General features: G+C 40.1%; 1 protein-coding gene across 1 annotated transcript in view; it reads left to right on the top strand.

Moving 5' to 3' along the window:
• Nucleotides 1-24,602, top strand: part of PXDN (peroxidasin) — a 144,467-nt gene that overhangs the window by 90,795 nt on the left and 29,070 nt on the right. The window contains exons 9-16 of the mRNA XM_049902573.1: nt 2,823-2,992; nt 7,967-8,239; nt 9,679-9,795; nt 10,679-10,837; nt 12,320-12,432; nt 13,748-13,904; nt 18,961-19,069; nt 19,695-19,852. Of these exons, the coding sequence (XP_049758530.1) occupies nt 2,823-2,992; nt 7,967-8,239; nt 9,679-9,795; nt 10,679-10,837; nt 12,320-12,432; nt 13,748-13,904; nt 18,961-19,069; nt 19,695-19,852 (1,256 nt within the window). The remainder of the gene's footprint in view (nt 1-2,822; nt 2,993-7,966; nt 8,240-9,678; nt 9,796-10,678; nt 10,838-12,319; nt 12,433-13,747; nt 13,905-18,960; nt 19,070-19,694; nt 19,853-24,602) is intronic.

The raw sequence follows: 24,602 nt of genomic DNA, 5'->3' as shown, positions 1-24,602 counted from the left end.
GGCCAAAGCCCTGAGACCTGTCTTCTTGGGCTGGGGCTCTCTCCACTACCCCAGCGTGTCTCTGCTAACCACCTCACTTGCTATGTACTGCGGATATTGGAAGGAGGCTGGGCTGTACTGGTATGAGTGCCATTTACGGGGCCTGAGATGATTGTTGCGTCTATCCAGAAAAGTTTGTGTAGAAACAAAAATCTTCTCATGGATTAGTGACTAAGACCATGCCAGGCAGAGAAGAGCTTAAGAAAACTTGGTGGGCTATAGGATGTGTGTGGATCACACAGGAGAGCCTTTACAGACTGTTGGGAAGCACTCTGAGGTTTCTGTTAACAGTGCCCACAGGAGATGCATTTAAAAAATGCTTCTTAGTTCAAGCAGATACATGAGACCAAATGGGCGACTCCTGTCTGGAGGCGGGATGAAAAGGCAGGAAGGTACAGGAGCTGGTTGGACGGACATGGGAAACCCGGGGTGGAAAGGAGGAGTGTGCTGTCACATTGTAGGGGTTGCAACTAGGGTCACGTAACAATATGTGTATAAATATTGTATGAGAAATTAACTTGAGCTGTAAACTTTCACCTAAAGCATGATTTAGAAAAAAATACACCTCAGAAAAAATTGCTTTTTTTTTTTTTTCCTCCAGTGGGTGTAATCAATCACAATTTCTTGGCTTTGCAGGAGAATAAGGTAGAGCCGTTCTCAGCACTGAAGATGATTAATTACATGAACTAAGGGAAACCACCTGCCTTCGAGTTGATTCCAACTCATAGTGACTGTATAGGACAGAGCAGAACTGCCCCATAGGGTTTCCAAGGCTGTAAATCTTTTACATAAGCAGGCTGCCATATCTTTCTCCCTCAGAGCATCATGGTAGGTTCGAACCACCAACCTTTTGGTTAGCCAGGGCTCCTGAACTAAGGGAAGTGAACCTTTATTGCCAAAGTGTCTTTATCTGTCTTGATGATCTGGTAGAAATAGGAGTTTTTTAGATCTGTCTGTGTTCCCATATTTCAGACTTACAGTGACCCTATGGGACAGAGTAGAACTGCCCCATAGGATTTCCAAGGAGTGCCTGGTAGATTTGAACTGCCAGCCTTTTAGGTTAGCAGCCAAACTCTTAATCACTGTGCCACCGTGTTCCTATGAGTCAGAATCGACTCGATGACAGTGGGTTTCATTTTTTTTGTGTGTGTGTTCCCATACGGGAGCCCTGGTGGCACAGTGGTTAAGTGCTCAGCTGCTAACCAGAAGATCGGTGGTTCGAACCCACCAGCTGCTACGTGGGACAAAGATGTGGCAGTTTGCTTTCGTAAACATATGCAGCCTTGGAAACCCTATGGGGCAGTTCTGCTCTGTTTATAGGGTTGTTATGAGTTGGAATTGACTCATTGACAACAGATTTTGGAACGGGGTTCTCCCATGTAGCTCAGTATATTGGCTTTTCTTATTCCGTTGACACGTTTACCATGAGTTGTGATCTTAGGTACACGTCAAACTTCAACTGTCGCCTTCTCACGTGTTTTTGAACAATGAGACCCAAGAACTTTCACATGGGTGTGGAGTAGGGGTTTGGGGGCAGAAACTGAGAGATGAAGTCTGGTGTGAAGACATGGGGGGAGGGCTGAGTCACAGGATTCTTTTCTTGGCTGTGAGACAAGGTGAATTGGTAATGTCTGTGTGATGTGGCAGGAGCCCAGCTGAGAGGCCTTTATTGTTCAGAGGACTCACCAGTCATGTGGAGGATCAAGAGATTAGTGTCCTGGGAATTACACATCTGGGCAGATGAGCTCTCAATGGCAGCTGGAGCAGTACCACTGGCTTATTGTATATTTTGAAACAGAAGCACTCAGAAGCTTGTAGATGTTACTTAAAATATGTATATATATATATATATATATATATATATATATTTACATTGCTTTTGGTAATGTAAAAATATGTTCCTACTCCTTTGTCTTTCATCTGTTTGTCTCAAACAAAGGAAAATGTTACTGCCATGGATTGAATTATGCGCTCCCAATTGTGTGTATCAATTTGGCTGGGCCCTGATTCCCAGTATTGTGTGGTTGTCCTCCATTTTGAGATTGTAATTTTATGTTAAAGAGGATTAGGTTGGGATTGTAACACCCTTAGGAAGGTCACATCCCTGATCCAATGTAAAGGGAGTTTCCCTGGGGTGTGGCCTGCACTACCTTTTATCTTACAAGAGATAAAAAAGAAAAGGAAGTAAGCAGAGAGTGGGGGACCTCATACCACCAAGAAAGCAGCGCGGGGACCAGAGCGTGTCCTTTGGACCCAGGGTACTTGCGCAGAGAAGCTGCTAGCCTGAAAAAGACTGATAAGAGGGCCAACAAACAGAGAAGGCCTTCCCCTGGAGCTGACGCCCTGAACTGGGACAATTAGCCTACTTTACTGTGAAGAAAGAAGTTTCTTCTTGCTAAAGCCACCCACTTATGGTATTTCTTTTATAGCAGCACTAGATGACTAGCTGAATTTTTTTTTCTATCTTTATAGTTTTCCCTTCAGAATTATGGCTTTAAAACACATAGATCTAGATTGAACATATAAATAATAAAAGTGAATATATGAATTAATCAGAGATGCGAATACATAGGCACTTTTCCTAAAAATGTCAATAAGACAGAGGCTATTCAGAGAAAAAGGTCCTGAGAAGCCAAGGCATTCCCGCTCTGCCTCTCTGAGGTGCTCAGCGTTCTCTCTGGAATGCTGGAATCCCATTCTTGGTCCCAAAAAACCTTTCACTGGGGCTGGTGAGTTTCCGTGTGCCTTAAAATGTTGAGTCTGTCAGCTTTTTGCCTTGACAGTAACGAGCTGAGCATGAAAACAGATTCCCGTTTAAACTTATTGGACGATGGAACTCTGATGATTCAAAACACTCAGGAGACAGATGAGGGGATTTACCAGTGCATGGCGAAAAATGTGGCAGGAGAAGTGAAAACACAAGAGGTGACCCTCAGGTACTTTGGATCTCCAGGTACGTAACATCTTCATGTAACAGGCTCCTTCTAGAATTGTCTTTCCTTCCTAGCCCTTTCCTTCTTTTCCTTTCGCCCCAACTCAACAAAATAATACTAATTGCTAAAGTCTCGAGTTGAAGTTCCTATTTATATACCGGGGTTGGCTGACGTGGCTTTTGAAGCACGGTGTCACGAGTTCTTCATTATTGGACTTGCTTTGTTATAGTCAGCCCTAATCCAGGGGCATCTACGCCGTCAAGGCAGGTGATGGCATGAGCACAGGGAGTCCAGGGGGAGCTGTGGAAGACTGAAGAGGCTGTATGAACACCCGGTGACACCACCCACTCACCCCCCATCTGAAGGAGGCAACTACTCAGCACAGCCTTTTGTTGCCATTTGGTGATGAGGGTCTCTATTTTGCTAGATTCTCTAATCTTCTTTTTCTGAAAGTAGCCAAACATCTGGATTTTTATGCAAAATTTTAAAATATTGGCAATTAATTCATAAAATTTAGAAAGACCATCCAAGCCAAGCCAAACACAGCTGTGGCGGGTAATCAGCCAGGGCCTGCCGCCTTGCAGCCTTTGCTCTCATCCGTCCGTTTAATCTGGGACCTTTGGTCTGAAGAGGAGCAAGCTCTTAAAGAAGTGTGGAGTGGAGCAGTCTAGATCCATCGTTGCTACTGTAAAAACAGCGCAAGTCACTCCCCGACTCTCAGTGGGTCTACGGGCCATTCTCAGGTGTGTAGGCCGGGGGAGTCCAGGTCATTCTTCAAGGCAAAGTTGCAGTTGTAACTTCCTCTGCGCAGCTTTCTCCCCTGCCCTTAACATCCACTGTGTAATAAATCATTCTCTACTCTGTTTCCCTTGGTCTTTTTTTTTTTATATTTTAAGCCCTTGCAAAACTTAACAGATGGCATTATAAGTAGTTTTGTGTTTTTTTGTTTAAAATTTTACCTCCTTAAAAACCAGTCTTGGCTTTGTATTGCTTGGTACGTCCAAGCATAACCCAAAACCAAACCCTAGCCATCGAGTTGATTCTGGTTCACAGTGACCCTATAAGACAGAGTAGAACTGCCCCACAGGGTTTCTAAGGCTGATGGGTTTGAACTGATGACCTTCTGTCTAGCAGCCAAGCTCTTAACCATTGTGCCGCCAGGGCTGCAAGTATAGAGTCGATAAATATTAATGAATGAGAACTCCTAGCTGTGAAATTTCAGTTCAGAGAAAAGCAAAGGAAGATGCAGCTGTTGAATCAAAGTTCTTAATTGAGCATATTCCCACAGGTTTAACAGAAGATACTGAGCATCTTGCAAAGTCAGCTTTTCTTCTAGGTGTTCAGACTACTATTAGCCTGTGCAAAAAAAAGATACAGCTCCGTATATAAGGAGATTGTACTGTCTGTGTAAGGAATGAAAAAAAACCACAAAAAAGTGAAGAAAATGATTCAGTGCTGTAAGAATATGTTATAGAACAAGGGAGAATAATAAAACATTTAGGAGAGTTGTTATGTTAGCAGGTTAGTTGGTCCCTGGAACAGGAATATTTAGCATGCTTTTTATGGTCCGAGAGTTCCAAAATTTAACCCCTTTGATTTGAAATTTTTTTCTTAGGAAAAACCAAACCAAAAATCTGTTGCCCTCTAGTCAATTCTGACTCATAGCGACCCTATAGGACAGAGCAGAACTGCTCCATAGGGTTTCCAAGGAGTGGCTAGTGGATATGAACTGCCAGCCTTTTGATTAGCAGCTGAGCTCTTAACCACTGTGCCACGTTATTTAATATGCTAATTTGAGCATGTTGACATAGGTCTCTAGCATACACATCAAGTGTCTCCTGCAGTCTGGTATATAGGAAGTCACTATAGAGACAGGGAATCAGCCATTTAGAAACCCAATAGCCTAGCCCACGGGTCAGCAAACTATACCTTGGGGGCCCAAACTGGCCCACCCCCCATTTTTCTAAGACTGCCAAGCATTTTTAAGTGGAGTACCATCTTATGACACATGAAAATTATAGGAAGTTCAAGTTTAATGTCAATAACAAGTTTTATCGGAACACAACCACACTTGTTTACGGATCGTCTATGACTTTTTTTGTGTTATAATGGCAGAGTTGAGTAATGGGTGTAGACTCTGTGGCCCCAAAGCCTGAAATATATACTGCCTGGCCCTTTACAGAAACAGTTTACCAACCCCTGTCCTAGACTGCAGTAATAATCTATAGTAGTCATAAGAGAGTGACTTGTAAATCTCAGTGGGTCATAAAGGGTTAAATACACCATCTATTGAAGCTCTGTATTGGGGGAATAAAGGTTTGTAATTTTTGTCTTCCTGGTGAATTAAACTTTTTATCATTAACACTTCTACCTTTGTTTGTGTCTTAAAAGTTAATTTGGTTTAATATAGGTGAAATACTTTTCTTTTGATTAGTATTTCTGTGGTGTATTTTTTCCCATCGTTTTTCTCTGAACCTTTCTATATCCATATGGTCTGAATGTGTTTGTTAGAAACAATTTAGAGCTAATTAAAAAAAAAAAAACAAAACATACTGACAATCATTTTCTTGAAGTGTGTCCATTTATATGTATGGTAATTACCAATGTGTTTAGATTTATCTATCTACATCTTATTTTTGGTTGTATGTCCAGCGTTTTCTATGTTTCTTGCCATATTTTGGAATAATTACTTTTCATTTCCCACTACTGGTTTGGAAGTTGTATACTCAAATTCTACTATTTTAAGTAGTTATCCTAGAAAATTTTATATGAGTTCTTAAGTTGCCAAAGTCTAAAGTTACTGTCTTTGTCTTTCTCCCCCAAATACAATCACCCTTTCTAGTTTACTTGAGTTATTATTATTATTTTTTTTAACTTATAAAACATCATTGTTATTTCACTTGCCTAGTTTTTGTCTAGATGTGGCCATACACTTAGCACTTTTTGGCCCTTTATTTTTATCTGCATCTCAGCTCTTCCATTGGAGATCACCTTCCTTCTGTCTAATGTGGGGTAATGCAGCAAACCCATGTGGGGACCAGCTTTTAGTTAAGAAAATGTAAATAAGATCTGTTTCCCTTTCTACTCAGCATAGTGCCCTGGGTGGGAGGTAGGTGGAAGTTGACTTTACTTCTAGTACTTTCCCATACTGATGTTATGGTGCTTCGGGGACCCAGCTTTATATAGTGTTTTCTATTTGGCGCCTCATCTTGGGCAGGTTCTGATCTTTGTCTCTTGTCTTTCACATCCCTTAAGGCTAGTTAGGAAACCCTGGTGGCGTAGTGGTTAAGAGCTACAGCTGCTAACCAAAAGGTCGGCAGTTCGAATCCACCAGGCATTCCTTGGAAACCATGTGGTGCAGTTCTGCCCTGTACTAGGGTTGCTATGAGTTGGAATTGACTCAATGGCAATGGGTTTAAGGCTAGTTAATGCCAAATTTATAAGGTTCTGCAAATGTCCTCAAAGCAAATTTTAACTGGTATTCTACTTATTTCTGTGAGTAACTTCACTGTCTCTAGTTTGCCATATCGCTAGCAAGGCTGATATTGAATGTCATTTATGTATTTTTTTATTACTTATTCTACTTAGATATTTGATTACTATGTTTTACACATTAACAAACAAAAACATATAGAAAAGATTCCCTCCTGGCTATTTCTATTATTCACTCAATTCACACCCCAGTTCCCCTCTCCCAAAATTACTAATAGTAGTTTCTTCTTCATCCTGCTAGAAAAGTTAAAAGCACGTGAAAGACAAGTGATTTTTTTTTTTTACTTGCTAGATTTTAAAATTATTTCTAGCCTTTCATTTGAACACTCAAATTTTTAAAAATTGTTTTCTCTCTTTCATATGTATAAGGAATATTCAGCATGCCTTTTATGGACCGAGAGTTCCAAAATTTATATAATTTATTTAACTAGTTCTCTTTTGGTGTACATTTCATTTTTTCCCAAAAATATTTGCTGTCACCAGCCCACACTCCTTTATCCAGAAATCCTTCAGGCCAGATGTCAATTGAAATTAAGAGTTTTGAGAAATTTCCTTAGAAGGGTAAAATACTGCGTTATCCATGTGATAACTTAAATTGGCAGCAGAGTCTTGGGTACTATTTTATAATCAATATAATCATATTCTGTAGCAACCTGAATGAATAGTCACAGTAAGTGGAATAAATAAAGACTATAAATAGCCTCATGCCAGATCACGTCAAGTTTTGCCAACAAGTAAGTGAAAAAATTTGATTTTTGGATTTCAGAATTGTGGATAAGGGTTGTTGACCTGAAGAAATAATATGGGGGGGGGGGGGAACCTGCATGCATGTCATTTTACGTGCATGTAAAACTATCTATGGAATAAATTCCTAGAAGGGTAATTGCTGGGTAAAAGGTCATAGTAATTTTTAATTTTGATATATATGGTCATAGTACTCTCCAGGTTAGTTGTGTCAGTATTCCTACTAATAACGTATAAGAATCCTGTCTCTGCATAAACTCACCCACAAAATTCATTAGTAAATGTATTCAGAGTTGAAAAATACTATCTTAATATAGTTGTAATTTGCATTTTTCTTTTTGTGTGTCAAATGTAATGTTTGTTATATGCTCTGAATGCCTCTGCCTTTAAAAGCAATGTTTTGGGTCATTAAGAACAATTGGTAAGATTTCCATAACACATTCAGAATGAACAGATGTTAGACTTTTCAACAGAGTCAAGTAAATATGTAAAGAAGCAGTTTGGCTCTTACCAATCCATCATAATTCTTTATTGTGCACAGGGTACCTGCATTTTGTTTGACATAAGGCAATGATCCACTTTACCTGTCTGCACAGTTCTTAAAAAAAGAAAGAAAAGTACACAATTAACTTTTGTGTTCGGTTTGCTAGTTTTGGAGGTAAATTATGTAGAGTGAGGAGCCTTAAAATAGAATGCTTCAAGGAGCTATTGTTTAACTGGAAGAAATTAATTCAGATTTTTTTTTTTAATTGGGACAGCTCGACCCACATTCGTAATACAGCCACAGAACACGGAAGTGTTGGTGGGAGAAAGTGTCACGTTGGAATGCAGTGCCACAGGTCACCCTCAACCACGCATCACCTGGACGAAAGGTGACCGAACACCTTTACCGGCTGATCCTAGAGTAAATACCACTCCTTCTGGTGGCCTTTATATACAGAACGTCATACAGGAAGACAGTGGGGAGTACATGTGTTTTGCGTCCAACAGTATCGATAGCATCCATGCCACTGCTCATATCATTGTGCAAGGTAAGCAGTAGAAGTAAAGACAGATTATTTGGGTCAGTGTATCCACATGGCTTACCCTCTTGTCTTATTTGTGACCATTCTAGAAGCAAGCCCTGTCCTGGTTTCCATCCCCATCCTAGTACTCTGTGTTCTCCCTACCTTGTTTCATTTTTGTCAAATCATACTACCACCATTTGCCTTATTAGGTATGACTTGGTGATTTTTTTTTTTATTTTCTGATTAGAAGCTCCGTTATTAGAGGGTCTTTGTTTTTTCCAGTCGTGATCATCCCTAGCAGCTAAAGCACCTGGCATGTATAAATATCTGTGGAGTAAATGAATGTGTGTCTGCCCACACATAGATTGAATTAGTCAGTGTGCCTTGCGTATGCATCTTTGAATGCTTTGCAGGGACCGATTTTTGGACATAAAATTCTGGGAGTGTGTTTTTTATTTTTTAAATTTTAAAGACTTTTGCTATGTGTTTCCAGACTGCTTAGTTGACTATAAAAATGGGTTTTTTAGTTTTTAAATAAATTGGAAAATGAGGTGTTTGTTAGAAAACATTAAAACAATACTAAAGTGCAAAATATAAAGAATGTTTTTCTTTCCCTGCTCCTTTCTCATCGACCCGTTTCTTGCCTCCAGGGACAGCAGTCTGTTGTTAATCCATCTTGATAGTTCTTTTTATGCACCTGTAGCACGTATAGCAACGTATCCATGTTATGTGGTCTTTACTCTTTGTTGTAGTGATGGCTATTTTCATAAAAATGGAATCATACTGGACATGCTGTTCTCTAACTTGCTTTTTTCACCCAATAATAATAAAACGGAGCCCTGGTGGTGCAATGGTTAAGAGCTTGGCTGCTATCCAAAAGGTCAGCAGTTCGAATCCACCAGCCACTCCTGAGAAGCCCTATGGGACAATTCTGCTCTGTCTATAGGGTTGCTATGAGTCGGAACTGACCCGACAGCACTTCACAACAACAATAATAAATAAAAACTTCTGTCGGTAAACACAGATGTACTAGATGATATTTTGTTCATCATTTGCACATATTAATTTAAGCTGAGGAACGAGGTAAATCTTTCCATTCTTATCTTCTCATCAATTGTGTATTCAGCAGTAAAATGTCCTGTTACAACTCTGATCGTTTTCTTGTCACTAATGGAATTATAGGAAACCCTGGTGGCATAGTGGTTAAGTGCTACGGCTGCTAACCAAAAGGTCGGCGGTTCGAATCCACGGGGTACCCTTGGAAGCTGTATAGGACAGCTCTACTCTGTCTTATAGGGTCGCTATGAGTCGGAATTGACTCCGTGGGAACTTTTTTTTTTTTTTAAATGGAAGCATGCTTCCCTAGGGTGAAGAAAAATTGCTAATGTTAGCTTTGATGTGTAGCCTTTTTACCTACTGCTGTTTTTTAAATTTCATGTTTTGAATGTTTTCACTTCTGGAAGCTCTTCCTCAGTTCACTGTGACACCTCAAGACAGGACTGTTATCGAGGGCCAGACAGTTGATTTCCAGTGCGAAGCAAAGGGCTATCCACAGCCAGTCATTGCATGGACGAAAGGAGGTAAGATTTCAGACCCCGGGCTTCCTGAATCTCCTGCCTCCTCTGGGACACAAGTAAAGAAGCAAACACAAACTGAGTCCCCATGTCATCCTAGTTTATTCTTATTCAGTGCGTGCGTCGCAGCGCTCTCTCCTGTTTGTGCCTCTCGTCCCCCTTACTGTGAGTTACGTGGGAGTCAGAGACTGTATTTATTTATCCCTGTGTTGGTTGCACACAGCTTATGTATGGCTTATCTTAAGGACATTTAATGAAAGTTTGCTGAATGAATTATTTGCTTACTGGAGGGAAAGGGGGGGCTAGGGTAAATTATTCCATGTCGTGGCTCATACTGCCAGACTCCGATGCATTTCTCCTTAACCCCTGAGTTTTTCACCTCCTGCCTATAAGGTCGCTATGAGTTGGAGCCGACTCGACGGCAGTGGGTTTGGTTTTTTGGTTGTTACCTTTAATTAGGAGCCCTTGTAGCACAGGGAAACCCTGGTGGCATAGTGGTTAAGAGCAGCGTCATCTAACTAAAAGGTTGGCAGTTCCAATCCACCAGGCATTCCTTGGAAACTCTGTGGGGTAGCTCTACTCTGTCCTATAGGGTCACTAAGAGTTGGAATTGGCTTGATGGCCATGGGTTTGGATTTTGGTTTTGGTAGCACAGTGGTTAAGAGCTTGGCTGCTAACCAAGAGGTTGGTAGTTCGAATCCACCTTGGAAACCCTATGGGGCAGTTCTATTCTGTCTTATAGGATACCTGTGAGTTGGAATTGACTTGACAGCAATGAGTTTGATTTGTTCGTTTTTTTTTTTTTTTTTTGGACCTTTAATTAACATCAATGACGAATTGTGTACTGTAGAGGGGAAATAATAACTCAGATACCACCTCTGCATTTCAGGGAGTCAACTCTCCGTAGACAGACGGCACCTGGTGTTGTCATCGGGCACGCTGCGGATCTCCGGAGTTGCTCTTCATGATCAGGGGCAGTATGAGTGCCAGGCTGTCAACATCATTGGCTCCCAGAGGGTTGTGGCACATTTGACGGTACAGCCAAGAGGTCCGTGTCCCATTCCTTTGTATTGTACTCAGTTGATTTGTTCTGATACTGCCGATATTAGTTTTACTGTTAATTAGAAGAATTTTACTCTTCCGTTTTTGTATTTTTTCATGTCACTTATACTTGTATTCCTAAAGTGTTTAAATAGCATCTCGTTAGATCCCATTCACTTTAGCTAGTGAAAAGATTTATTTTTTTTAAGGATGCTCAAATGTAATTCTGATAAGGCTGACTTGTTAAAGTGAGACCGATCAGGTTTTTAGATCGACTGCGGTAATTAATATTACTTTAGAAGAGGGTTGTTTCATACGAATCTTTTCTAAGATGAGCCTTTAAGTAGCAAAGGGTTTCGTAAAGCCAGCTCACTGAGGCCCAGTTGTGTTTTTCTCCTGTTTGCCGTCTGATGATTTGATTCCTGCTTTTTCTTCGTCCTTTTTGGATGTGCTGTTTGCCTGTTTTTGTCTAGCCTGTTCTAGAAGACTTTTAGTTACCTCATATCTTTTTTGATAGAATCAGGATAAAGAAGATTAAGTAATGTCTCCAAGCACAGACAGCTAAAGCCCAAGCGGCTCCTAGAAATGAGGCGGCCAAGGCTGCTTTATAACCCAGAGCCCATTGTACTGAAAATCAGACCTGTGAGGTCAGGAGAGTGAGAAGAGTGGGGTGGGATTAAGGGCATTTGAATTCCATCATGACTCTTTGTTGACATGTGAAATGCTTTGGGACTTTGAGAGAGGGCTCCCCTCTTGTTTCTTATCAACAGATTGTTGAAAACTCAACCCGGCTTTGTTGGCTCTGGGCTTTATGAGGTTTGCCATTGTGGTTCCTGACTTGATAGAATTTGGGGTGGCTAAAAACACTCGGCCTGTTCCCGGGGAGAACACATGGAGTAGAACTGATTTTAAAAAACCACCCAGAACTTTATCATATTTAGCCAACTTTCTTAACTTTTCAGAAGAGAAAAGCTACTTCTGTCTAACTATGTATTTTCTTCCTCTAATCAAACTCTCTGCAGAGTTCATTATGCTCCTCAGCATATGCTCAGAGACTGTCCCTGGCCGCCATGGCTCCCTGTGGTGTGGGTAGTGGGTGGGGGTGGGGGACGAAGGTGTGGGAGGTGCTGAGAGCACTCAGCATAGGCTGATCTTTGGGATATGTCAGAGGCACTGGGGCTGTTAGCTCAGGAGCGGTGAGGAGTTAGCGTTGACTGTACTCTTCAAACACCAGAGCTCATGTTGTGAAGAGTGTTGGATTATGGGGTGAGTAGTTGGGCAGATGATCTCTTGTCCGTTTTAGCTTTGTCATTAAGTGAAGAAGCAGTTAGGAGATTAGAGAAAGGGCCTGGTACCTGTGCCGAATAGTTCTCAGTGCTGTTGGATCTGGCCTGATTGAGGGAAAGCGTGCTTGTGCTTTTTTTTTGTATAAATTTCAAGTTTTCATGGTTTCTGCACATTTTTCAGTCGCATGTCCCTTGCCTTGTAGTTACCCCAGTGTTTGCCAGCATTCCAAGTGATATGACCGTGGAAGTTGGCACCAATGTCCAGATTCCATGCAGTTCCCAGGGTGAGCCTGAGCCAGTCATAACATGGAATAAGGTAATAAATCTTGGGTGCTGCCTTGTCTTCAGAGCACAGAAGAGCCATTCAGACTCTACTTCTGTTGTAGGAAGTTTTATTAAGTGAGGGGAGCTAGTACCTGCCTATTTCTTCTACAGATTTTTTATACCAGGAAAAAGAACAAAATGTTCAAATTGTAAACTTTTGAGTTGAAGAAATTCTGAGGGTGTCCTGACTTACGAAAACAAAACAGCCAAACTCTGGACATTGTCCTTTTCATATCCTTCCCAGTGACAACAAAACCAATTCCAACTCATAGCGACCCTACAGGGTCGTAGCGACCCTACAGGACAGAGTAGAACTGCCCCATACGGTTTCCAGGGAGCACCTGGTGGATTCGAACTGCCAACCTTTTTGGTTAACAGCCATAGCTCTTAATCACTGTGCTACCAGGGTTTCCCCAGTGACAAAAGCAAAGAAAAACCTGTGATTAGATCCAAGGTCACATAATCCATAGAGTCAGGAAGGCTTTTGTTGTTGTTTCAGTTTTTTGTGTTTGTTTTTTATCAAGCCTGATATAAAAATTCTTCACTGTACTTAAAAAATGCAAACAATTGCTTTAATATGGAAATGATCAGAGATGATCATGTTAATGGTTCCCATCACCCACTGAATAAAGTGCAAATTCTGAAGCATGGAGTCTAAGGGCCTCTGTACCTGCCCCCTGCCTGCCCCACTAGCTTTATCTCACAGCCTGCCTTGCCTTACCTCTCAGCCTGTACCCAAACCATACATGTCTTCTTTTCTGCATACACACCTGTGTGTTTGTCCTGGCTCCTACCTGGGCCTGGAACACTCACCTGTTCCTTCTTCGGCTCCAAGTCATCTTGTAAGTCTCAGCTCTACTGTTGTCTCTTTCAGGGAGCATTTCATAGGCTGTTTTTATTAGAGGCCATTGCTTCCATTGCGCCCCAGCATTCATACCATATTTTATCCTATATCTTATGCATTTATCCTATGGAGATTACCATGTGGATCCTCCCCACGCCCCCCAACACCACCACCACTGTCCTGGAAAACTCTGTCCAGTACAGCCTGTCTCATTCCTCTTTGTATCTTTTGCATCCAGCTTTGACCTCAGCAAAGGGTAAATGCTTAAGAAAGTTTATTCCACTGTATTGGTATTGGTCGAATTATATTAAATTTCACTCTCTAATTTTGGAAAGATCTGAGCCAAATCCTTAAGACATTTCCATTTGGAAAGGCCTAACAAATGGTATTCCTGCCCCTCGCCCCAAAAAACAAAAACCTCTAATTCTAATTCCGATTGTTATTATTATTCATTTTGCTCCAGGATGGGGTTCAGGTAACAGAGAGTGGAAAATTCCACATTAACCCTGAGGGATTCTTGACCATCAATGATGTTGGAACAGCGGATGCAGGCCGTTATGAGTGTGTGGCCCGGAACACCATTGGCTATGCCTCAGTTAGTATGGTCCTGAGTGTGAACGGTAAGATTACACGGGCTCACAGAGTCTTTTATAACTCCCATAAACTTAATGGTGTCAGAGGCAACTGAAAGAAAATACTCAGCCTTCCCATGTAATGGCAGGTTAATTAGTAGAGAATTTTAAGAATTGTTTTTAGAAGAGAACACATCGTGAATTTACAAGTGAGGAAACCAAGGACCCAGAGAGGCAGCTTGCCCAGTGTTATAAAGCTCAGTTAGTGGCCGGGCCAGGCTCAGTCTCCCAGGCCCTCATTCTTTCTGCTCTTCTTTGGAGATTCTGCAAGCCACTGTGGTCTATTCACTTGGTAAAACTTTCCTTGTTCAATCATTTGGTGGTTTAGTTTCGTGGTCATTCAAATCCTATACTGTTTAAATATATAATTTACAGTCATCTTTTGGCAAAAGTGATATAGTTATTGCTGTAAAAAAAATTATATGCTCCTTAGCTGTGCTTTTTCTTTCTATTGAGTATGGCCTTGCGTACTGCTGGGGTGTATTAGGTCCTCAGTGTCTTTCAGTATAAACCTCTAGATAACCATCAGCAGTTCCCTTTCCCTAAGGCCTGTCAGTAGTCCTAGAATCGTGTTGATTCTGCCTCCACATTCTATTCCCTCTTGCATTCTCTGCCCGCTGCCCCTGTCTTACCCTGGTGCTTGTTGTATTTTGTCCAGGTTATTGCAGCAGGCCTCACACCATTCTAGTGTATCTGCACATAATCTCCAGAGTCATTTTTCTACAAAAATAAGTCTCATTACATGTTGCTCCTATTTCTTCATGCTTTCTGTTAATACTAGGATAAAATCCAAACCCTTTAACGTTGCATCAAGTCCTTACAGTTTGTCCCCAACCTGCATGTCACCAGCTGCATAGTCCATCTCCCCAGCTCTCTGTGTACCCTTAGTTTTAGCCATATGCCTCCTAGAACCTGCGTACCCCGTGTGGCACTTAGCCCTTGCTTGTGCTTTGGCCTATACTAGAATACCTAACTTCACTGGGGGTCTTAGTTTTCTAGTGCCACTGTAACAGAAATACCATAAGTGGTGGCTTTAATGATCAGAAATTTATTTGCTCATAGTTTAGGAGGCTAGAAGTCTGAATTCAGTATGCCTGCTCTCTCTCTGTTGGCTTCCTCTCTCTTTTGGCTCTGAAGGAAGGTCCTTGTCTCTTTACAGCTTCTGTTTCTTGGTTCCTTGGAGATCTCATGTGACGTGACATCTATCTTGTACTATCTGTGCTTGCTTGCTTAGCTACTTCCTCAATCTGCTCTTTAATATCTCAAAAGAGATTGATTTAAGACACTGCCTCATTACCGTAACAAAGAAAACCCATTCTCAGGTATAGGGTTTAAGATTTACAACACGTATTTTTGGGGGGCACAGTTCAGTCCATAACACCAGGTAAGCCCCATCATGCTCAAATATCCCTTTTGTAGAAATCTCCTTAGCTCTCCTAGGGTTAGAGAGAGATGGAGGAGGTCTTTTTTAGATAAGATGGTCAAGGAAGACCTCCTGGAATAAGTAAATTATGAGAAAAATGAAGCCACATGGAACCTGGGGAGGAGCAATCTGGTTGGAGGGAATAGCAGGTATGATGCCCTAAGAACAAGCTGAAAGCCAGGGTGGTGAGAGCAATAGGCTTCTGTAAGAGGATCAGCACAGGGAGAAAAGGCTGGAGAGAAAATGGCCAGTCCTGTGGGCCTTGCTGGTCATACTGTGGAATTCGATTTTTATTCTAATCATCATTGGAAGTCATTGGACAGTTCCCAGTAGGGGAGAGCTGTAAGTCAACTTATATTTCTAGAAGATTACTTTTTTTTGCGATGGGTAAAAAATTGCAAGGGGTTAAATGTGAAAGAAGAAAATGAGATGAGGATTCTGGTCCCAGTGAGAGAAGTTACTGACTTACACCAGCGTTGGTAGCAGTGGAGGCAATAATTGACTGGATTCTGGACATATTACCTAGCGGATCTGACAGGATGGGCTAATGGGTGGCCTCTCAGAGGTGGGAAAGTAGAATCGAGGATCACACTTGGGTTTTTGCCTGAGCTATTTAGGTACTGTGTATTGGAAGGTAGAGATCATCAGGCTAGGAGCCAGTTTGGGGGAAGATGAGAATCAAGAGTTCTGTTTGAACACGATAAGTTTGAAATGCCTGAGTAAGCAATGGGATATACAAGTCTGGAGCTCAAGGGAAAGATCAGGGCTGGTGATATAAACTTGAGAACATTAAAACCATGAGATCAAATGAGATCACCTAGGGAGAGGCTGTAGATGGAAGAAACCAAAAAACAAAACAAAAACAAAACCATTGCTCTCGAGCTGATTCTGACTCACAGCGACCCTATATGACAGAGTAGACCTTCCCCACAGGGCTTCCAAGGAGCGCCTGGTGGATTCGAACTGCCAACCTTTTGGTTAGCAGCCATAGCTCTTAACCACCACTCCACCAGGGTTTCCAGATAGACAAAACCACTGATTATTATGCCCTGGGGTTCTCTGGCAGTTAGACATCTGTCAAAGAAAGAGAAGCCAGCAAAAAGACACCCCAAAATGGGTCAGTGATCAGTATGCATGAGGAAGCAAGGATTATAATTAATCCAACTCTGTGTACCTGTTGGTCAGAAGAAGAGAGATAGAGCAAGAGTGTGCAAGAGAGACACTGAGACAGAGAAGGAGTCCTGGTGAGGCAGGAGGAAAACCAGAAGTAAGTGTATCTCAGAAGTCAAGTGAAGGAAATGTTGGTGACCTGGCAAGAGCCAATTCAATAGTTAAGCATTCAAGATTGGCTGGAAGGGAGTTATTTATACAGTAAGTTCTTGCTGCTTTACAAATATTAAGTGAAGAATAAATGATAAGAGGAAAGTAGTAATGAGACAATATCGTCAGGAGACTAAAGGGTAAGTTGTGTGTGTACTTAAGATGGAAACAGTCTAAATGTTAAAAATAGAAGACTGGTTAAGTAAGTGATACCTTTAAAGGGGATTACTGAGGGGCCATGAAAATGATACAGATCATGTAAAAAAATATCAATGATATAGTTTTAAATGAAAATAAGCAGGTTACCGCATACCATGCATAGTGCGATCCCATTTTTATGGCTGGGTAGATAGAAGTATCCGTATGTGTGTACAGAGAGAAAATTCTGTAAGGATTTGTAGAAGAAGTTACTACCGACACTTTTTCCTCCAAGGAACATGGACTAAACAGAGGGTTTTGATGTCCTTTTTTCATGTATGTTTTAATTTATTCACTGTTATAATTTGGTTTTCAGTGAACAAGGCCATGTCTGTGTACTGGCTCCAGCACTCGCTGCCTGTTGGCCTTGTGTGGGTTTTGTAAGCCCTCTGAATCTCGGCTTCCCCATCTGTGAAAATAAGTGATAGTGGAGCTATAGCACAGGATTGTTGTGAGCCCGGCACGTTTGGAAATAATAAATATTAGGCGATATTATTACTCCTGCTGCCACTAGTGCTACTGCCACTACTTCCTTCATAAATAAGATTTAAAAAGTAATGTTTTTGGAGAATAAAAGAAAGGTAAATTATTTGGCAGGACAATTACTGTGCCATCCAATATGGTAGGCCACTAGCCACATGTGGCTATTTAAATTTAAATATAAGTTAATTAGAATCAATTACAATTTAAAACTGTAGCCCTTATTACAGTTCAACTCCTCAATAGCCACATGTGCAAATATAGAACATTTTCATCAACAGAACATTTATTGGACAGCACTGGCTTAGAAGGTAAGCCAATGGATTGTGTGACCTTGGGTAAGTCATGTACTCTAAGGCTTAGTTTCCTTATTGTAAGATGTATATAAAACTAATTATTAGCTCATATGGCTCTTTGGTATATTAATGACATGGCAGACACTCAGTGGATATTGACTATCATCGTTATTATTATTGCTCTTTTTATCTCGACTAAAATTTAGTAACCCAATGCAAACCAAACCCACTGTTGTAAAGTCCATTCTGACCCATAGCAACCCTGTAGGACAGAGTAGAACTGCCCCATAGGATTTTGTGCTTTGACCTAGAAGTGAAAGATCAATTCTGCTGACAGCCCATTGACCAGAACTAGTCACATGTTGCTGCCCAGCTGCATGTTGTTGTTGTTAGTTAGTTGCCTTTGAAGCGATTCTGACTAATGGAGCTGAGAAATGTAGGCGAGTCCATGGAATATTTGGCAAGCATTACTGTCTTCCTCCATCCCCAGTATGATTCTGGTCCCGAGTACGCAGGGAAGTTTCCAGGGGAAGAAGTCAGATGGGGAATTGCCGTCAGGATCTCTGGATGAAGGGAGGGAGGCCTGGCCTAGCGTGTCTGCAGTGGCATAGCAGAAGGTCAACTAGGAAGTACCCTGAAGAAAGAATAGATTTGTTTGGCGGCTGATTGATGGAAACAAAAAATGGTAGCTCCAGAACCTTCAGCCTCCATGACCAAGACTGAAGAGAATGAAACACTTGTTCTCATTTTCACTGCATTTATCTTGTAGCTTTGGAGCGGACAGCCTTGGTAGCATCGGAGAAGTTTGTGGGTGACAGGAGCAAAACAAGCTTGCTTTTCATGCCTTTGGGCCAGGAGCTGATGGTTCCTGGTTCAAATTACAGGCTTTTTAGACAGCAGTAGCGTATGAGCTGGTGGAGAGGAGAAATAGAAGAAGAAAACCCAGAATGCACCTGAAGTTAAAACACCGTCACTGACCGCTCTCTGTCCACCCAGGTTGGCCTGAGCTAACATACCCGTTAGTTAGACTGTCATGCTTCGCTGTTGTAAGAACCTCAGCGTTTTATGTTACACCTACTTTTCCACGTCCTTTTACAGGGTAACACATGATTTCAAAAATTAAAAAGTCTGTAATTTCCACACCATCTAAAAATAGCTTCCAGTTGAATTTGTGATAAAATAGTTCAAGCTTTGGTTTGAAAACTAGAATAACATTTGGAGAAAAGTGTGCCATAAGTCTAAATGATGTAGTGTCTAGACGTTATTTTATGAGTAACTTATATAGTATTTTTCTTTCCTGGTAATATGCAACTTTGTGTTTTCCTAGTTCCTGACGTCAGTCGAAATGGAGACCCATTTGTAGCCACATCAATTGTTGAAGCAATTGCGACTGTTGACAGAGCTATAAATTCCACCCGCACGCATTTGTTTGACAGGTACTGTGGAGATGCAGGCAGGCTTCTGACCCTCAGTCCCTGCACTTTCAGGATCTAAAGAATGCATGCAATTCTACTACACAAATCTTTGACCTCTGTTACATCTGTAGAACAAACTGTTTTCATTTAAAAATCACAGACAACACGGGCATCTGACTATTTTCTGGGGGTTAAGATAACAGAAAGACATCTATTTTCCAAATAGAAGTGGAACTCTGACTCACAAATAAAAAAAAAAAAAAATTAGCTCATTCTCTTGGCTTGTTCCTAAACGATTTGGCAAAAACAAAAATATTTTGAAAGCCGTTCATGTATTTATCTCATGTTAGCAATTCAAAGAGTTTTTCTCCATTTGAATTAAAATGGAATACGTATGTTTTTCTCTGCTGATGTAATTAATGATTTGTTTTTAGTGTCTTTTGGTTTTTGTCTGTCTGTTCTTGTTTTTTTGCCTTCCGCTTTGGATAAGTGCAGTATATCACCATATTACGTCTGTATAAAGGTAGCTACAGAAATATTAAAATAGCAGTGATTATGTTTTTGGGTATTAGGGATTTTCATCTTCAGTAATTTTTTTTTATTTGAGTTGTATTTTCTCTTTTTTTCCTCTCTAAACTCCCCGTAGCCGTCCTCGCTCTCCAAGTGATTTGCTGGCCTTGTTCCGGTATCCAAGAGACCCTTACACTGTTGAACAAGCAAGAGCAGGAGAAATATTTGAAAGGACGTTGCAGCTTATTCAGGAGCATGTGCAGCATGGCTTAATGGTTGACTTAAACGGAACAAGTTAGTATTTCATGTGTTTTTTACTTCTGCCTCCCCTTACCTGAGTGTACTATATGTTAAGCATAGACAATCAAATCTCATTTGGTGCCATACTGTTCATGATGAAAAGTTCCAACATTTTCTATTCCACGTTTATAAATTATAAAATATCTTTAAAAATATAGGTTCTGTTGAGCTAATAAGGTTCTGTAGTGCCCACTTTTGGTCTAACAAGAAAATCTTTGAGTCATGTGAGACTTATTCATCAGTCGATGGTAGGTAGACCGCCCCAAACAGTGCATCTGGTGGACTGTGTGTTGGCCTCATAACAAGACTTGTGACACTGCACGTCCTGTATTGTGACGATTTCATGGAAGACGTTGTAGGATTATAGTTAAATAAAGTAGACGGTCATTGAAAAAGAGGAAGACTCTCAATGAGTTGGATTGACATAGTGGCTACAACAATGGGTTCAAACATATCAATGATTGTGAGGTTGGTGCAGGACTGGGCGGTGTTTCTGTCTATTGTACATAGGGTCGGAACCGACTCGACGACATCTAACAACAACAAGTGATACTATATGCGTACAATTAAATATCGGACAACTGTTAAAAATGATGTTTATTAGGAGTTCACGTACCTGTAAAACAGGCTAATAAAACCGTCTCAGAAGCTGTTGTGAGGATTACGTAAGGTAATATATGATACTCAGTTGCTTCTGTTCCTGGCACATGGTGTTGCCCAGTAAATAGAGATGCCATTACTATAATATCATTATTTTTAAAAAATTTATTGTGGTAAAATATATATAACAAAAATTTGTCATTTTAACCATTTTTAATTGTACAATTCAGTGACATTAATTATAGTCACTATGTTGTGCAACCATTACCACTGTTTCCAGAAATTTTTCATCAAGCCAAACAAAAACTCAGTACCCCTTAAGCAATAACTTCCTATTCCTGCCTACTTCTAACCCCTGGTAACCACAAATAAACTTTTGTCTCTATGCATTTGCCGATTCTGGATATTTCATGTAAGTAGGATCATACAATATGTGTACTTTTGTGTCTGGCTTATTTCATTTAGCATAATGCTTTCAAGATTCATTCATGTCATAAGCATGCATCAGAGCTTCATTTCTCTTTATGGTGAATAATATTCCATTGTATGAATATACCACATCCTGTTTATACCTTCGTCTTTCCGTGGACACTGAAGTTGTTTCCACCTTTTGGCTCTTGTGAATGATGTATGGTGAACATTGATGTACAAGTATTTGTTTTCAGGGGTATGACCTAGTGGACTTACTGGGTTATATGGTAACTTTACGTTTAGTTTTTTGAGAAACCACCAAACTGTTTTCCACAGCTGCTACACCATTTTACATTCTCACCAAAAGCATTCAAAGATTCCAATTTATCCATATCCTGGACAACACTTGTTATTATTTCTTTCTTTTTGATGGTAGCCATCCTACTAAAAAAAAAAAACAAAAACAAACCCATTGCCGTCGAGTCTATTTTAAGCCCTTATCAGACAGACAGTTAGCAAATGTTTTCTCCCATTCCGTAGGCTGTCTGTTCACTTTCTTGATAAAGTCATTTGATGCACAAAAGTTTTTAATTTTGATGAAGTCCAATTTATATATTTCTTCTTTTGTTGCTCATGCTTTTAGTGTCATATCTAAGAATCCACTATCAAAAACAAGGTTCTGAAGATTTGTCCCTATTTTTTTCTAAGAGTTTTATGGTCTTAATTTTTATATTTAGGCCCCTCATTTATTTGGAGTTAGTTTTTGTCTGTGGTGTAAGGTGTGACTCCAGTTTCATTCTTTTGCATATGAAGAGCCAGTTGCTCCGGCACCATTTGTCGAAGAGACTATTCTTTCTCCATTAAATGGACTTAGAATCTTTGTTGAAAATCAGTATCCTTAGATGTATGGGTTCATTTTTGGACTCTGAGTTCTATTGGTCTTTGTGCCTATTTTTATACTAGTACCAGAATGTTTTGATGACTGTAGCCTTATAGTACATTTTGAAATTGGGAAGTATGAGTCCTACTTCGTTCTTCTTTTTCAAGATTGTTTTAGCTATTCCTGTGCCCTTGCAATTCCATATGAATTTGAGGATCAGCTTTTCATTTCTGCAAAAAATCTGTTGAAATTTTGGTAGAGATTGCCTTGAATCTCTAGGTCACTTTAGGTAATATTGACATCTTAACGATATTAAGACCATGAACACAGAATGTCTTTCCATTTATGTAGATCTTCTTTTAATTTCTTTCAGCATTATTTTATTGTTTTTAATGTACACGCCTTTAATTATCCTGCTTAAATTTATACCTAGGTAGTTTTATTCTTTTAGGTGCTATGGTAAATGGAATTTTTTTCTTAATTTTATTTTCAGTTTGTTCATTGCTGGTGTAGAAACATGACTGATTTCCATGTGTTGACCTTATACCCTGAAACTTTTCTGAATTCATTTATTAGCTCTAGTAGCTTTCTCGTGGATTCGTTGGAATTTTCTATCCGTAGAATCACAAGTCATATGCCAATACAGAGTTTTACTTCTTTCTTTTGGATTTGGATGGTTTTTATTCTTTTTCTTGTCTAGAGCTTCCAGCACAGTGCTAAATAGCAATGGTGAGAGCCAGTATCCTTATTTTTCCTGATCTTAAGGGAAAAGCTTTCAGTATTCTCCATTGAGTGTGATGTTAGCTGTGGGTGCTTCAAAAATGCCCTTTATCGTTGTGAGGAATTGCCCCTCTATTTCTACTTTATTGAGTGTTTTTTAATAGTGAAGGGGTGTTGGATTTTGTCAAACGATGTATCTGCATCAATGGAAATGATCATGTGATTCTTCTCTATCATTCTATCCATGTGGTGTATTACATTGATTGATTTTCTTATGTCGAACCACCCTTGGATCCTGGGAAAAAATCTCACATATAATCCTTTTAATATGCTGTTGGATTCAGTATACCAGAATTTTGTCAAGGACTTTTGCCTCTATAGCCATAAAGGGTAATGGTCTGTAGTTTTCTTTTCTTGTGGTATCTTTATCTGGCTTTGATATCAGGGTAATGCCGGCCTCATAGAACAAGTGTTTCTTCTTTTTCTGTTTTTTTTTAAATTTTTATTTAATTATTTTTTGACAAGTGTGAAAAGGATTGGAGTTAATTTTTCTTTAAATGTCTAGTCGAATTGACAAGCTCTCTGGCCCTGAATTTTGCTTCGTTTGCTGGCTTTTGATCACTGATAATGATCCAATTTGTTCACCTGTTACAGGTCTGCTGAAATTTTCTGTTTTTTCCTTGAGTCAGTTTGTATATTTCTAAGGATTTGTCCATCTCATCAAAATCATCTAATTTGTAGAATACACTTGTTCATAGTATTCTTTCATAATCCTTTTTATTTCTGTAGGCTCTGTAGTAATGTCCCACTTTCGTTTTCCAACTTGTCTTCAGTGAGCATATCTTTTTGATTAGGAAAATAAAGTTGTTAAAAATTTAATACTATAAAATATGAATGTATGAGATAATAGGGATGTAGAAATGAGAATTGTAGGATTATTTCTCCTTGTCTTGGAGCACAGTAATTGCTCTGAGCCATTTCTCAATTTGTTATGTTTTAGACCTAGGTGCCACGAACAGTTAAGCATTTGGCTACTAACCGAAAATTTGGTGATTTGAATTCACACAGGGGCACCTTGGGAGAAAGGCCTGGCGATCCACTTCCAAAAAATCAGCCACTGAAAATTCTCTTCTGAAACACATGGTGTCACCGTGAGTCAGAATTGACTCAACAGCAACTTTATTTTTTTATGCGTTTAGTTAAACATCCAGACACCGTTAAATCAAAGCCGTGTGTAAACCGTTGTTCTGCTCTCTCAAATCTTGCAAATTTTTACCACCCTGACCTTCACTTGACCCCTTAGATGGAGTATTGTCAGAGTTGACAGCCTCAGAACAGTTACCAGTTTTACTTATGGACAAAAGTTTAGCCTCACCTCCTAATCACCTCTTGGAGGAAGTGTCACAACTCATTCATTTTTTCGACAGGAATCTTTAGACACTTTTTATTGGTTGGGGGCTAGATGCTGGGGACGCAGGGATTAATTGGACACATTCGTTGTCACATCTCCCAGTTTTTTTTACAAGTCCCTGATATGGCCTTTTCCCGGAGATTACTTTCTTTCCGGTATAGAAAACTAAATGTTGTGTTGTTAACTGCCATGAACTTGACCCCCAACTCATGGCAACACCATGTACAACAGAAAAAACCTGCCTGGTCCTGCACCATCCTCATGATGGGTTGCAGATTGGATCATTGTGATCCACGGGGGTTTTGTTGGCCCTTTTTTGGAGAAGGCTAAATGGGAGTTGCTAAATTTTATTTCTTGCTACTACCTACTTTTCTTCCTTTAATCGATGGTTCAGCTCTTTGAACATTTGCTGTGATAGCCTCAACAAGCAAACCACATGAACCTTCTCCTACCGTCCTTACAAAAATAAAGCAAATCTAGAAGCCCATACTCAAATTGAGGCTATGTTTAAAATTGCTTCTTATGATAAACTGTATACTGGTTTCAAACAATTAATTAAAAATTTAGAAACTTGGAAAAGCAGGAAAAAAAAAGTAAAGTCAGCTGTAATCCCCCACAAGTTGAGATAATTGTATACACTTGCTTTTTATCTAAGCACTCACTTGTTAATTCATTAACTCATTTCACATGTATGTGTTGAGCACATACTCTGTTCCAGTCAC

This window comes from Elephas maximus, chromosome 12, assembly GCF_024166365.1.
Source record: "Elephas maximus indicus isolate mEleMax1 chromosome 12, mEleMax1 primary haplotype, whole genome shotgun sequence".
Taxonomy (NCBI): Eukaryota; Metazoa; Chordata; class Mammalia; order Proboscidea; family Elephantidae; genus Elephas; species Elephas maximus.
This window is presented reverse-complemented; position numbering and strand designations above follow the sequence as displayed.